Below are 13,022 nucleotides of genomic sequence, written 5' to 3' on the forward strand. Positions count from 1 at the left end.
GCTTGGAGGAAGACATTGTAACACCATAACTCAACTGGAATATGGTATTATAGTTGAGCAGCAATACCATTTTCTTATTAGTGGTGTTGATGCAAGTGGACTGCAATAAGAAATTGAGAAACATTTTTATGCGAGGATTGTAGGGTCTCACTGAGACATGTTACGTTCATTAAGTTTCGCCTACAAACCACTTGGTTGAAGACCTTTTGTCTACAATACAATACACCGAGTGGACTTTGAATCAGCCCCTGGTTCATGGCTGGATGGTGTTATTATCTGTCTGGTGGATTCTCCTATTTCAGTGGCTTTTCTCCCAGCTCTTATTTTTGTCCATACCATGGAGCATAGCTGCTTAGTACAGTGTTGAAGAGTTGTATTATACTGATGCTGATAGAGAACTATTTTTTCGTTCTTATTTTAGCACTCAATGGGAGCCCATGCTTTCCCCACCGTCTCCCATGTCCCCTTCCTGCTTCCCACTACCTCCTCCCTCACTCACTGCTCCCTTCCCCACTCATTCTTTTGTTGTTATTTGTATGTGGCTTTTGGCTGGACGAGGGAACTGCATACTCCTAGTCGTCTGCTTGATTCCCTGCTCATCCTGGCTGCATACCCCTCTCCTTAAAGCCCCCACTTTCTCATATATTATAACTTTTTTTCTTATTATTTTTGCAAGGGCCAGGAGCTGTGCACTCCCAATGGGCCACTCGCTTCTATTTGCATGGCATCCCCGTGCATACTTTATTGCTTAATTTATTGTTCCAAAATGGCTATCCACCATCTTGGAACCGTAAATTAACAGTATGGTATACGAAAAAAGCTATTAGAAGATGGGCGTTGTGAGTAAACACAAGTTCACGTGCATCGGTGGCCTGCTTTGAACGATTTTTGTTATATTTTAATTTAAAAAGTCCAACACAGTGGTCCATGTAAGTGCATGCATACATATAAAGGTATGGGCGGACATCTCGGAATTTTTGGTCAATATACAAAAAATCTTTCCAAGATGGCCACATGGGCATGAGTGCCGACGCAGCAGCAACCATCTTGGAATGATTTGTTATACTTCATGAACAAAAGCATTTCAAAATGGCTATCCTTTCATGGGCAGACCAGGGGGAGGCATGTTTGAACGCTTTTGACCATAAAGTATGAACATCAGACAAGCACCGGTAAAGCCAATGGATCGAAACCTCCAACTAAAATGCAAGGCAAAATGGCTTTCCCAGTGGTTGTTTAGTATATATTCAGTTAGTTGCAGAGTCTTTTTCTTCTCCTGGTCTATTTCTAACAGGGGAGATTGCGATGCTAATGAAGTGTGTCAGGAAAGTGTTCAAAGCTTTCCATATATATAAACTAAACTTTGAACATACTTGCTAGTTAGTGATCTCACACAAACACAAACCAATTCAAGATAAAATTGATTGCTACTCTTTCTTGTTCTGCAAAAAATAGTGCCTAGTTAAAGAATGTGCTACAACATCATGGAAATGGTGGCTGGTGCTTTGCAAATGTGAATAACATAACATTATGGGCCTGATTCTGACCCCGGTGGTTCCTTACCGCCGGGGCCAGGGTCGGCGGGAGCACCGGCAACAGGCTGGCGGTGCCCCGCAGGGCATTCTGACCGCGGCGGTTTTGCCGCGGTCAGAAGTGGAAAACCGGCGGTCTCCCGCCGGTTTTCCGCTGCCCATTAGATTCCTCCATGGCGGCGCAGTTCGCTGCGCCGCCATGGAGGATTCTGACAACCCATGCCGCCATCCTGTTCCTGGCAGTTCTCCCGCCAGGAACAGGATGGCGGTATGGGTTGTCGTGGGGCCCCTGGGGGCCCCTGCAGTGCCCATGCCAATGGCATGGGCACTGCAGGGGCCCCCGTAAGAGGGCCCCACAAAGAATTTCACTGTCTGCATTGCAGACAGTGAAATTCGCGACGGGTGCCACTGCACCCGTCGCACCTTCCCACTCCGCCGGCTCAATTCTGAGCCGGCATCCTCGTGGGAAGGGAGTTTTACACTGGGCTGGCGGGCGGCCTTTTGGCGGTCGCCCGCCAGCCCAGTGTAAAACTAAGAATAGCCGCAGCGGTCTTCCGACCGCGGTGCGGTATTCTGGAGGGAGGAAGTCTGGCGGGCGGCCTCCGCCGCCCGCCAGACTTAGAATGAGGGCCTATATGTCCCTGTCCGTACTCATTATCTTCCCATGTTTTGGAGGAGAATACTACATTATGGGGGTCATTCTGACCCCGGCGGTCATGGACCGCCGGGGCCAGGGTTGGCGGGAGCACCGCCAACAGGCTGGCGGTGCCCCGCAGGGCATTCTGACCGCGGCGCTTTGGCCGCAGTCAGAAGAGGAAAACCGGCGGTCTCCCGCCGGTTTTCCGCTGCTCATAAGAATCCTCCATGGCGGCGCAGCTCGCTGCGCCGCCATGGGGATTCTGACACCCCATTGAGCCGCCAGGAACAGGATGGCGGTGTGGGGTGTCGTGGGGCCCCTGGGGGCCCCTGCAGTGCCTATGCCAATGGCATGGGCACTGCAGGGGCCCCCGTAAGAGGGCCCCACTTTGTATTTCAGTGTCTGCTTTGCAGACACTGAAATACGCGACGGGTGCAACAGCACCCGTCGCACCTTCCCACTCCGCCGGCTCCATTCAGAGCCGGCGTCCTCGTGGGAAGGTTGATTTCCACTGGGCTGGCGGGCGGCCTTTTGGCGGTCGCCCGCCAGCCCAGTGGAAATCCCAGAATCACCGCAGCGGTCAGACGACCGCAGTGCGGTGTTCTGGCGGGGGTACTTTGGCGGGCGGCCTCCCTATTTGCACCATGGTGCACCTTTAAGTAGACGTGGCATCCCATCTGCACTTTCAAGAGGGTTCAGAGATCCCCCTGAGTGAGTGACAGCATCCGCCTGCAGGGGATGACAGGAGGGCCATCGGAACCGCTTTCATCCCTACAGAGGGCTACCTTAAGGAGGCACATTGATAGAGTGCGACCTGTTTGTGGTTACGCTACTCAATAGTACTCAATTGATTTCAGAAGCATAAAAAGCTGGGTTGTCACTTCTGAGATTTGTAATTATGAACCTGCAGATTAACCCCTTTGCTGCCAGGCCTTTTCTCCCTCAGGTGCCATGCCTTTTTTTGGCTATTTGGGGCAGTTCGCGCTTAGGCCCTCATAACTTTTTGTTCACATAAGCTACCCACGCCAAGATAGCGTCCTTGTTTTCCAACATCCTAGGGATTCTAGAGGTACCCAGAGTTTGTTGGTTCCCCTGAAGGAGACCAAGAAATTAGCCAAAATACAGCAAAGGTTTCGTTTTTTTAAAACAAAAGGGAAAAAAGGGCTGCAGAAGGCAGCCTGTGTTTTTTTCTATGAAAATGAATGGCTTCAACAAAGGGTTTGCAGTGCTAAAACACCATCTTCCCAGCTTTCAGGAACAGGCAGGCTTAAATCAGAACACCCAACTTTTCAACACAATTTTGGCATTTTACTGGGACATACCCCATTTTTACGATTTTTTGTGCTTTCCACCTCCTTCCAGTTACTGACAGAAATGGGTGTGAAATCAATGCTCAGTCCCGGAAAGCTAAACATTTCTAAAAAGTAGACAAAATTCTGAATTCAGCAAGGGGTAATATGTGTAGATCCTATAAGGGTTTCGTACAGAAAATAACAGCTGAAATGAAAAAATATTGAAATTGAGGTGAAAAAAACAGCCATTTTTTTCCACATTTTACTCTGTAACTTTTTCCTGAGATGTCATATTTTTTAAAGCAATATACCGTTACGTCTGCTGGACTCTTCTGGTTGCGGGGATATATAGGGCTTGTAGGTTCATCAAGAACCCTAGGTACGCAGAGCCAATAAATGAGTTGCACCTTGCAATGGGTTTTCATTCTATACCAGGTATACAGCAATTCATTTGCTGAAATATAAAAAGTGAAAAATAGGTATCAAGAAAACCTTTGTATTTCTAAAATGAGCACAAGATAAGGTGTTGAGAAGCAGTGGTTATTTGCACATCTCTGAATTCCGGGGTGCCCATACTAGCATGTGAATTACAGGGCATTTCTCTAATAGACGTCTTTTTTACACACTGTCTTACATTTGGAAGGAAAAAATGTAGAGAATGACAAGGGGCAAGAAGACTTGTTTTGCTATTCTGTGTTCCCCCAAGTCTCCCAATAAAAATGGTAACTCACTTGCATGCGTAGGCCTAATGCTTACGACAGGAAGCTCAACATCGACACATCACATTTTCAAATAGAAATCTGACGTGTTTTTTGTAAAGTGCCTAGCTATGGATTTTGGCCTCTAGCTCAGCCGGCACCTAGGGAAACCTACCAAAACTATGCATTTTTAAAAAGTAGACACCTAGGGGAATCCAAGATGGGGTGACTTGTGGGGCTCTCACTGGGTTCTGTTACCCAGAATCCTTTGCAAACCTCAAAATTTGGCCAAAAAAACCATCTTCCTCACATTTCGGTGACAGAAAGTTCTGGAATCTGCGAGGAGCCACGACAGGAAATGCCCCCAAAACACAACCTGGACACATCAAATTTTCCTAAAGGAAACAGAGCTGTTTTTTGCAAAGTGCCTACCTGTGGATGTTGGCCTCTAGCTCAGCCGGCACCTAGGGAAACCTACCAAACCTGTGCATTTTTGAAAAGTAGACACCTAGGGGAATCCAAGATGGGGTAACCTGTGGGGCTCTCATCAGGTTTTGTTACCCAGAATCCTTTGCAAACCTCAAAATTTGGCCAAAAAAACAGTTTTTCCTCACATTTTGGTGAAAGCAAAAGTTCTGGAATCTGAGAGAAGCCACACATTTCCTTCCACCCAGCATTCCCCCAAGTCTCCGTATAAAAATGGTACCTCACTTGTGTGGGTAGGCCTACTGCCTGCAACAGGAAATGCCCCAAAACACAACCTGGACACATCACATTTTCCCAAAGGAACACCAAGCAGTTTTTTGCAAAGTGCCTACCTGTGGATTTTGTCCTCTAGCTCAGCCGGCACCTAGGGAAACCTACCAAAACTGCGCATTTTTGAAAACTAGACACCTAGGATAATCCAAGATGGGGTGACTTGTGGGGCTCTCACCAGGTTCTGTTACCCAGAATCCTTTGCAAACCTCAAAATTGGGACAAAAAACACTTTTTCCTCACATTTTGGTGACAGAAAGTTCTGGAATCTGAGAGAAGCCACAAATTTCCTTCCACCCAGCATTCCCCCAAGTCTCCTGATAAAAATGGTACCTTACTTGTGTGGGTAAGCCTAGTGCTTGCGGCAGGAAATGCCCCAAAACACTATATGGACACATCAAAATTATCAAATACAAAATTACCTGGGGGGGGTGGGCACCTGCATTTTTGGTCCTGGGCTCAGCAGCCATCTAGGGAAACCTACCAAACCCAGAAATTTCTAAAAACTAGACACCCGAGGGAGTCCAGGGAGGTATTACTTGTGTGGATCCCCCAAAGTTTTCTTACCCAGAATCGTCAGCAAACCTCAAACTTAGCAAAAAAAAACAAATTTATCCCACATTTCTGTGTGGGATCACCGCACCGAGAAAAATATCCTACCTCACTTGTGTATGGTGGGCCAAGTGCCTGTGACAGGGAAGAGCCAAAAACATGCCGAAATTGAGGGGTAGCCAAAAAACAGTTTTAGGCTGACAAGTGCAGCAGAATTTTTATCGTTATAGATGAGACAATGTTGGGTGGTAGAAATTTTGTGGATTCCTGCAGATTCCAGAAGGTTAAATCACAAAAATGTGGGAAAAATTTGTGATTTTCAGCAAAGTTGGAGGTTTGCAGGGCATTGTGGGTAAGAAAATGGTGTGGGATGTATGTGAAGCAAACCACCATGGAATCAACCAGATGTTTAGTTTTCAGAAGTGTCTAGGTAGTGCAGATTTTTCTACATGGCAGCGCCCCAAAGTCAAAAAAGAGCAGCCCTCACCATTCAAATGGGACGATTTTGAGAGTTACCAGGCTCTCATGGCCCAAATGTAAAACCAAAATCCAAAATAATCAAATGTCTTCTTGCTTGCCATGGGGTAAGATGTTTTAGTGTGCAGGGGAGAGCTGAAAGACTGTTACCCCCTTCAGTTGGGGTGGGGGCATAAACAGGCCCACACTGGTTGGTAGGCACGACGCCAATATCTTTTTTTTTTTTTTTTTTAAATTCCCTGGCATCTAGTAGACTTTCTGCCCCCCCGGATCGGGGGTAATTGCCCAATCTTCCCACTGGTGGGCAGAACAACTTTGGCCCCATTTATTTGGGGTGAGGGTATGGCGGGAGCGAAGAGGTAACCCACACCCCTATGAATTATTCCTTCAAAGCCAAGAATAACAGCTACTGAGGGAATAAAGATGGGAGAGGGAAGAGATAAACTGGTATCAGAAGCTCCTATTGTAGGATGGTAGCCTCTTTCTAGCATTGTTACTGCTTTTTTGGCCTGTTTGTGAGTGTATGTCAGGGTGTTTTTACTGTCTCACTGGGATACTGCTAGCCAGGACCCCAGTGCTTATAGTGAAAACCCTATTTGTCAATGTGTTTTATGTGTCTAACTGGGACCCTGCTAGCCAGGGCCCAAGTGCTCATAGTTTGTGTCCAGTATGTGTATCCCTGTGTAGTGCCTAACTGTGTCACTGAGGCTCTGCTAATCAGAACCTCAGTGCTTATGCTCTCTCTGCCTTTACAAATGTCACTGCAGGCTAGCGACCATATTCTCCAATTCTAATTGGCACACTGGAACACCCTTATAATTCCCTAGTGTTAGAAATGGGTTTTTGGTTGGCAGTCAGGTTACCCTCTGTCCAAGCATGAACCCTCACTCTAGTCAGGGTAAGTCACACACAATCCAAAATTAGCCTGTGCCCACCCTCTGGTAGCTTGGCATGAGCAGTCAGGCTTAACTTAGAAGGAAATGTGTAAAGCATTTGTGCAATAAATCATACAATACCATAATATAGCACCACAAAAATACACCACACAGTGTTTAGAAAAATATATAATATTTATCTGGGTATTTGCAGGTCAAAACGATCAAAGATGCAATATGAATTTGTAAAGATATCCCTAAAAAGTGATATAAAGTGTCTTAAGTCTTTAAAAGCAAACAAAGTCTCTTTCAAACACAAAGTACCTGGTTTGGAGTGGAAAATCTCCGCAAAGGGCCGCAGAAGAAGAGATACGTGGAAAAATGGTGTGTGTGCGTTGATTTCTCCCCAGCACACACAGACTTGTGTCGTTATTTTTCACGCCAGGAAGTTGTGCGTCATTTTCCGGCGCGCGGACAGTCTCTTTCTGTGGGTCGGGGGATTACCAGATGTCCCGGGTCTGTGCGTGGATTCTCCTGCTTGTTTTCCGGCTGCGCGTCGTTCCGTGGGGCTGTGCGTAGAAGTTTTGCTCTCACGGCAGGCGCCATGTCGATTTCTCCTCTGGAAGTCGGGCGGCGTTGTCCTTGCGAGGCCGTGCGTTGAAGTTCCGGTCGTCCTGAAGGCGTTGCGTCGATCAGCGCCGGTGTGCAGTGTTTTTCTCAACGCAGAACAAGTTGTGCGTCGAAAATTTCAGCGCACGAAGCGTCCAAATGAAAAAGAGAAGTCTTTTTGGTCCTGAGACTTCAGGGAACAGGAGGCAAGCTCTATCCAAGCCCATGGAGAGCACTTTTATAGCCAGACAAGAGTTCAGCAAGGCAGCAGGGCAACAGCAAGGCAGCAGTCCTTTGGAGAAAGCAGACAGGTGAGTCCTTTGAGCAGCCAGGCAGTTCTTCTTGGCAGGATGTAGTTTCTGGTTCAGGTTTCTTCTCCAGCAAGTGTCTGATGAGGTAGGGCAGAGGCCCTGTTTTATACTAAATTGTGCCTTTGAAGTGGGGGTGACTTCAAAGAGTGTCTAAGAAATGCACCAGGTTCCCTTTCAGTTCAATCCTGTCTGCCAGGGTCCCAGTAGGGTGTGTGGCAGTCCTTTGTATGAGGGCAGACCCTCCACCCTCCCAGCCCAGGAAGACCCATTCAAAATGCAGATGTATGCAAGTGAGGCTGAGTACCCTGTGTTTGGGGTGTGCCTGAGTGAATGCACAAGGAGCTGTCAACTAAACCTAGCCAGACGTGGATTGAAGGGCACAGAAAGATTTAACTGCAAAGAAATGCTCACTTTCTAAAAGTGGCATTTCTAGAATAGTAATATTAAATCCGGCTTCACCAGTCAGCAGGATTTTGTATTTCCATTCTGGCCATACTATGGGGGTTATTCTAACTTTGGAGGAGGTGTTAATCCGTCCCAAAAGTGACGGAAAAGTGACGGATTTACCACCAGCCGTATTACGAGTCCATTATATCCTATGGAACTCGTAATACGGCTGGTGGTATATCCGTCACTTTACCGTCACTTTTGGGACGGATTAAAACTCCTCCAAAGTTAGAATAACCCCCTAAATATGACCTTCCTGCTCCTTTCAGATCAGCAGCTGCCACTTCAACAATGTATGAGGGCAGCCCCAATGTTAGCCTATGAAGGGAGCAGGCCTCACAGTAGTGTAAAAACAAATTTAGTTTTACACTACCAGGACATATAACTACACAGGTACATGTCCTGCCTTTTACCCACATAGCACCCTGCTCTAGGGGTTACCTAGGGCACACATTAGGGGTGACTTATATGTAAAAAAAGGGGAGTTCTAGGCTTAGCAAGTACTTTTAAATGCAAAGTCGAAGTGGCAGTGAAACTGCACACACAGGCCTTCCAATGGCAGGCCTGAGACAAGGTTAAGGGGCAACTCAAGTGGGTGGCACAACCAGTGCTGCAGGCCCACTAGTAGCATTTAATCTACAGGCCCTACGCACATATAGTGCACTCTACTAGGGACATATAAGTAAATTAAATAGCCAATCATGGATAAACCAATCAATAGTACAATTTACACAGAGAGCATATGCACTTGAGCACTGGTTAGCAGTGGTAAAATGTCCAGAGGTCAAAAGCCAACAACAACAGGTCAGAAAAAATAGGAGGAAGGAGGCAAAAAGTTTGGGGATGACCCCGTCAAAAAGCCAGGTCCAACATGACCCCCTACCAGCCTAAAGCCACGGAAGAACAATCACTATCCTGATGTACTTCCCTGTTTGAGGCGACAGAACAAGGACCCAGGCACACAACAGCAGGGGCATGCTCCAGTTCTTCGCCTTCCTGACTCCAATTGGATCCCTCTGTCCATACTCTCAGGGCCCACTAAGCCAACCCATGGGGAACCTTTCTCCTTACCTGCGGATCCCATCTGTGCAGCACCTAACCTTACTTTGCTCACAGATGTATCCCAGGAGCAGGATAGTACCACCAGGGCCAACACAGTGGTGTTGCCCACTCTACCCCCGGGGTGTGACACTTGTCCACTCCCCAGGGATAACTCTGTCCACCCGGACAGCAAGCCACAGTGGTTACTGACATCTGTCAGGGATGAGAGCCAGGCCTCTCAAAGCTCTCCCACCACTGTGGCTGTGGAGAGTGGGCGGCGGTAGCCCCAGGTGCTGGGCACCCTTTAACCACTCTCCCTTCCACCAGGTCAGGGATGACAGCCTAAACCTGGTCCTCCCCTCTGGGGCTCTGTACCCTCCCTCCTGGAGCGGTACCTCCAGAGTCCAACATGGTCAGGGTCCTTATAGAAGTTGCCCTGTACCCTTCCTCCACCAGCGCAGGGCTGTTAACCTGCAACTGGCCTTCCAACCTGGGGTCTGTACCTTCAGGTTGGACTAGGGCCCGGGGTGAGGCTTTCCTCCCCCTGCCCTCCCTTCTGGGGTCCAGCACCCTCCAACAAGGAGTGGCCTCCTCAGAAGACAACATGGGTGGGGCACTGGTATCAGTAGCCCCTCCCTCCAGGTCCGGGGGGACACCCTGAACCTGGCCTTCCAGCCCAGGGTCTGTACCCTCAGACTGGATCACTGCCTGGCAAACCAGGACTTTCTGGGGGACACGCCTACCCCCCACCAGGTCAGAGTTTAACCTCTGGACCTGGCTATCCAACCCAGAGTCACCACCCTGAGGTTGGACAATTGCCTGGCACACCAGGACTTTCTGGGGGGGCACAACTACCCCACACCAGGTCAGAGTTTAACCCCTGAACCTGGTCATCCAACCCAGAGTCACCACCCTGAGGTTGAACCATTGCCTGGCATACCAGGACTTTCTGGGGGGCACACCTACCCCCCACCAGGTCAGAGTTTAACCTCTGAACCCGGTTATCCAACCCAGAGTCACCACCCTGAGGTTGAACCATTGCCTGGCATGCCAGGACTTCCTGGGGGGCACACACCCCCCACAAGGGACACACCGTCCCCAAGGGCCACACAAGAGTCTGGTTGGCGCAGGTCTCCTGACCTCTGCCCATCCGGCAGAGTCTGGATCTCCCCCAAACCAGAAACGGTTTCACCTGGGTCATTCCTGGGGGGGTCTGCTCTCAGAGCTGACCCCTGACTCTACAGGTACTCCACTGGGGTCCGCAACCCCCTCTTAATCCTCTGTCTGGACTTCTGCACCTCCACACTAGGAGTGGTACTGCCAGACACCAGAACTGTTGGGATGCTGGCTACAGTCACCCCCCCACGTTCTTCTGACACTGTGGGGCTTCCCTCAACAGGTGGCCCTACGATACAGGCTAGACTTCCCTCTTGGCGTTCCCTCATGGAACCCTCAAGGACCTGGGACACTACAATCCTCTCCCACCTCACTGGGTTGGGAAACACCTAGACCACTCCCTTCATGAGCACCCCCAAATGCCTCTTCAGACTCTCTGGTATGCACCCAGAAGTCTGCCTCCATTTTAAGCTCCCTGGGGTCAGAGAACTCACACTCCACCTGGTGTTGGCATAGCTCTTGAAAATAAGGACCAGACATATGCTCTCCAGCAATTACATCACACTGCCCTTCGCATGTATTAACCACAGTACCCTTCACCCAACCATCCAGTGACTCAGCCTTGAAAAAGCACTCTATATCACCCTCCTGAAACTGGTGAGACAGTATCTGACTGTCCCTGACACTCAACCCATACTCTTCTGGGATGTCTCCACACTCTATATCCAGGACGTCCACCAGGGGGAAACCCTTTTCTCTGTCACTCTCTGCTACAGCCAGTAAAGTGTCCCTCCCCCCAGTAGGAATATGACTCCCTGTGCCAGTTTCCCAATCCTTCTCAGGGACCCTGTGCATAACGGGAACTACCTCATACCCTTGAACCACCTGGGGTGTGTCAACTCCCTTCTTCAAGTTGGGCACCACATCTCTGGGCTTGTGCCCTTCTTCGGCATTACTGGATGCAAGGTTTTTGCTGCCACCATCTGAACTGGACTCAGCCCTTCCGGCCTCCAGTTTCAGCTCTTCACAGCTCAGCTCTTGAGCTGCAATCCTTTCTTTTTCCAGGGCTAAGGCGCTTTCTGACTTAGCCCTCTCAATAAAGTCATCTAGCTCCTCCATCCACCGCTCTTGAGCTGGGTGCCATTCATCTCTCACTGGTTCTCTTTCCTCATCTGAGCAGTCCTCCTCCTCACCTGAGGAGTACTTAGTCATTTGTTTTTTTGCTGCTTCTTCCTCTGCCCATCTTTCTTCCCCCCAGGTTATGTAGGTATCTAGCAGTTCCATCTTAGTAGATCTCCTTGATATAGGAAGGCCCCATTTTCTGCAAAGCCTCCTTAGGTCAGCCATAGTGAGGTGTTCAGTAGGTACAAATAATGACACACAGTAGATACCCATTCTCAATCTGATAAGGTATCACAGACAAAAAACAAAATCCAAAGTCCAAAATATCAATAATATATCCAGGAGGACATCAGAGAACCAAAAGCAAAAGGATGAAAAATCAAGTTGACCTTCAACTGCGGGTAGCTAGTGAAATACTTAGCTACTGTATGTCACTGCACAAACACAAGTCCTATCCTCACCACTGATCACCAATGTTAGAAATGGGGTTTTTGGTTGGCAGTAAGGTTACCCTCTGTCCAAGCAAGAACCCTCACTCTAGTCAGGGTAAGTCACACACAATCCAAAATTAGCCTGTGCCCACCCTCTGGTAGCTTGGCACGAGAAGTCAGGCTTAAATTAGAAGGCAATGTGTAAAGCATTTGTGCAATAAATTATACAATACCATAATATAGCACCACAAAAATACACCACACAGTGTTTAGAAAAATATATAATATTTATCTGGGTATTTGCAGGTCAAAACGATCAAAGATGCAATATGAATTTGTAAAGATATCCCTAAAAAGTGATATAAAGTGTCTTAAGTCTTTAAAAAGCAAACAAAGTCTCTTTCAAGCACAAAGTATCTGGTTTGGAGTGGAAAATCTCTGCAAAGGGCCGCAGAGGAAGAGATACGTGGAAAAATGTTGTGTGTGTGTCGATTTCTCCCCAGCACACACGGACTTGCATCGTTATTTTTCACGCGGGGAAGTCGTGCGTCGTTTTCCGGTGCGCGGACAGTCTCTTTCTGTGGGTCGCGGGAATTACCAGATGTCCTGGGTCTGTGCGTGGATTCTCCTGCTTGTTTTCTGGCTGCGCGTCGTTCCGCAGGGCTGTGCGTCGAAGTTTCAATCTCACGGCAGGCGCCGTGTCGATTTCTCCTCTGGAAGTCGGGCGGCGTTGTCCTTGCGAGGCCGTGCGTCAAAGTTCCGGTCGTCCCGAAGGCGTCGCGTCGATCAGCATCGGTGTGCGGCGTTTTTCTCACCGCAGAACAAGCTGTGCGTCTAAAATTTTGGCGCACGAAGCGTCCAAATGAAAAAGAGAAGTCTTTTTGGTCCTGAGACTTTAGAGAACAGGAGGCAAGCTCTATCCAAGCCCTTGGAGAGCACTTTTACAGCCAGACAAGAGTTCAGCAAGGCAGCAGGCCAACAGCAAGGCAGCAGTCCTTTGGAGAAAGCAGACAGGTAAGTCCTTTGAGCAGCCAGGCAGTTCTTCTTGGCAGGAGGTAGTTTCTGGTTCAGGTTTCTTCTCCAGCAAGTGTCTGATGAGGTAGGGCAGAGGCCCTGTTTTATACTA

General features: G+C 48.5%; 1 protein-coding gene across 4 annotated transcripts in view; it reads right to left on the bottom strand.

Annotated features, from left to right (window-relative positions):
- The window catches only part of LOC138250027 (lysozyme g-like), a 283,730-nt gene that overhangs the window by 242,032 nt on the left and 28,676 nt on the right, over positions 1-13,022 (bottom strand). Inside the window, exon 1 of one of the 4 annotated variants that reach the window (XM_069204384.1) lies at positions 3,773-3,910. The exons of the other annotated variants lie outside the window; for them this stretch is intronic. Coding sequence (XP_069060485.1) covers positions 3,773-3,886 — 114 coding nt within the window. The 5' untranslated portion in view covers positions 3,887-3,910. Of the gene's footprint in view, positions 1-3,772; positions 3,911-13,022 lie in introns of those variants that run through there. 4 annotated transcript variants of the gene reach the window in all.

Source organism: Pleurodeles waltl, chromosome 8 (assembly GCF_031143425.1).
Source record: "Pleurodeles waltl isolate 20211129_DDA chromosome 8, aPleWal1.hap1.20221129, whole genome shotgun sequence".
Classification (NCBI taxonomy): Eukaryota; Metazoa; Chordata; class Amphibia; order Caudata; family Salamandridae; genus Pleurodeles; species Pleurodeles waltl.